General features: G+C 42.5%; 1 protein-coding gene across 1 annotated transcript in view; it reads left to right on the top strand.

Moving 5' to 3' along the window:
- RALGAPA2 (Ral GTPase activating protein catalytic alpha subunit 2) overlaps positions 1-2,379 on the top strand; it is a 374,339-nt gene that overhangs the window by 339,029 nt on the left and 32,931 nt on the right. Inside the window, exon 38 of the mRNA XM_023518389.1 lies at positions 492-613. Coding sequence (XP_023374157.1) covers positions 492-613 — 122 coding nt within the window. The remainder of the gene's footprint in view (positions 1-491; positions 614-2,379) is intronic.

Here is a 2,379-nt window from a genome sequence, read left to right as displayed (position 1 = left end):
CCTTAGCCGGTTGAGCTATAGGCGCCGAGCCTCAGTTTCTTATTTTTAAAAAAGTGTGTTCACTGTCAGATCAGTCCTTACATGAAATATCAGTTCATTACGTCAGAAGGCTGAGAAGAACGTAGTAGCCACTGAAATGGACGTGACAATCCCACAGCTTTTCAGTGGGAAGCGATGCCATTGCAGTCACTGTCTTACCCTTGGTGGAGGATCTTTCGATATCATTCTGTAGCTGTTGTTTTGCCTGTTTCTCAGTGATACTGGTGTTGAATGCAGTTGAAGTCTAAGAGAAACTTAAGTCTCTACACTCAGAATTTTATTATCTATTCTGACTAAGGTTTAATTTTTCTGATAAGATGCTAATAACCAACTTACAAGGTACTGTTTTTACACACAAATGTAAAAGGTGCGTGACTAAGACAGACTGACCTGTGTCCCTGGCGGGCACACCATTTGGCACCTGCATTTGTTTCCTTAACTGATTTCTGCAGCTACGAAGAACGAGCTCTGTACCTCGAAGCAATAATTCAGAACCACCGTGAAGTCATGACGTTTGAGGACTTCGCAGCCCAGGTCTTTTCTCCCTCTCCCAGCTACGCCCTCAGTGGAATGGGTGAGTGTCCACATTATTCTCTCACGCGCTCATGACGCAGGGGAGCAGCAGATGTACACCTGTTTTTCACAGATAAATGCTTGCAAATTTAAGAAGAGCATTCTCCCTCTGAATCAACTAATGAATATCAAAAGGAATGATGACATTCATTTTAATTTGTTTTGTATCCGAGCTGTTCACTCAGTTCCTTTCTTCAGCTATCCTGTTAACCTCCAAATCTAGCAAGGTTAATGAACTTTTTCTCAGTAATGTGCTCCAGTTCATTCAGGAGTGGGTTTCTTGCTGAGCTGGGAATATGTTGTTTAAAAGCGATGCCCAAATCAGTGCTTACTTATCAAAAAAGAGTTCCTCACAGTGGAAGCCGTTGCTACTAATGCTAAATGGGGATTATGCTGCGAGACGCGAGGGTCAGGGATTAATGCGGGAGACATGGAAGGACAGTGTCCCTGGTCCGTCATTACAGCAGGGCAGCATGCGTGTGTCTCTGGAGTGGTCTGTGCCATGCGGACGAGCCGCTGACGGAGCAGCACCTGGTGTGGAGCCTGTTTAGAAACTAGTTCACAATCATTTTCATGCAGTAGGCCAGTGGAAAATTGCAAAAATTTCAGTGGAATCCCTTGTTTGGGGGGTTTTACTCTCTTTATATTTCCAAACTTGGAAAAAAAAAAATGTGTACTCCACTTAAACTGATTATATGATTACTGTGGTTTTTTTCAAAGAATAAAATTATTACTTGTAAATTTCTGCATGTAATTACAGATTAATTGCCTTTCAGAAAGTAAATGGGACATCTAGTCAATGCGTGTTAAAATTCTCAAAGAGGATCTCCCGTCATCTTCCCTGGGTTTAGAGGCAGCTGCTGACGTGCTTAATAGATTTCTAACCTGTATCGGTTGTCTCTGAACACTGCCCTATTTCTCCTATCCTGACTTGTTAACAAATATCTTACACACGAAATGAAAAAAACCTAAATTCAGTGAAATAAATCACTTACAAATAAAATCAGCCATGCCTCATTGTTTAGCATCGCTGGCTTCGAGCCTTGCCTCTCAGAGCTTTGTTGAGAGATAAGAGGAGAGGCTGCGTTCGTTAGCCAGGGAGCCGGGCGGCAGCCGCGGGCTGGGGAGATAAGCTGGCTGGCAGAGGTGGGAGCCGCATTTGCATAATCACGCCTCTGCTTCCGGGGGAGGCGTCGGGAACGCTGGGACGGCCTCTGTTGATCTCTGTTGAACTGGAATACTAAACAACAGGAGAAAGCTCATGACTTAATGCTTTGATTAATGCTTCTTACACTAAAAAAGTAGAACAGCTGTGAATTGAATTCTTGTATATACTCTGCCAACTCTAACACCCCCCCCCAAAAAAAATTTGTTTCAAGGGAAATGAAAATTTCTTACCCAGTCTGGCTAGAGGCTTAAAATTATTTCTAATTTTTCGGTGAAAAAACATAAAGGATCTGTAGCAACTAATTTTTAAAAGATCTCATTCAGCTTTTTTCCCCATCTTCATGAGATATTCTAGTCCTTATGAGGACCTGATTTTCAGTGCAGGTTTTTTAATAACTCTTGAGTGAACTTTTCGTTTCTTAAAATTACAAGGAAAAAAGTAAATAACTAGATGTTTATATTCCTTAACTATTATATTCTTAAGGTTATTGATGAAGATGGTACCCAAACGGCTCGGCGCCTATAGCTCAACCGGCTAAGGCGCCAGCCACGTACACCTAAGGTGGCGGGTTCGAATCCCCAGCCCGGACCCGCCAAACA

This window comes from Otolemur garnettii, unplaced genomic scaffold, assembly GCF_000181295.1.
Source record: "Otolemur garnettii isolate 467f Iridium unplaced genomic scaffold, OtoGar3 scaffold00136, whole genome shotgun sequence".
Taxonomy (NCBI): Eukaryota; Metazoa; Chordata; class Mammalia; order Primates; family Galagidae; genus Otolemur; species Otolemur garnettii.
Note: the sequence above shows the minus strand (reverse complement) of the source record. Positions and strands in the feature narration are given on the sequence as shown.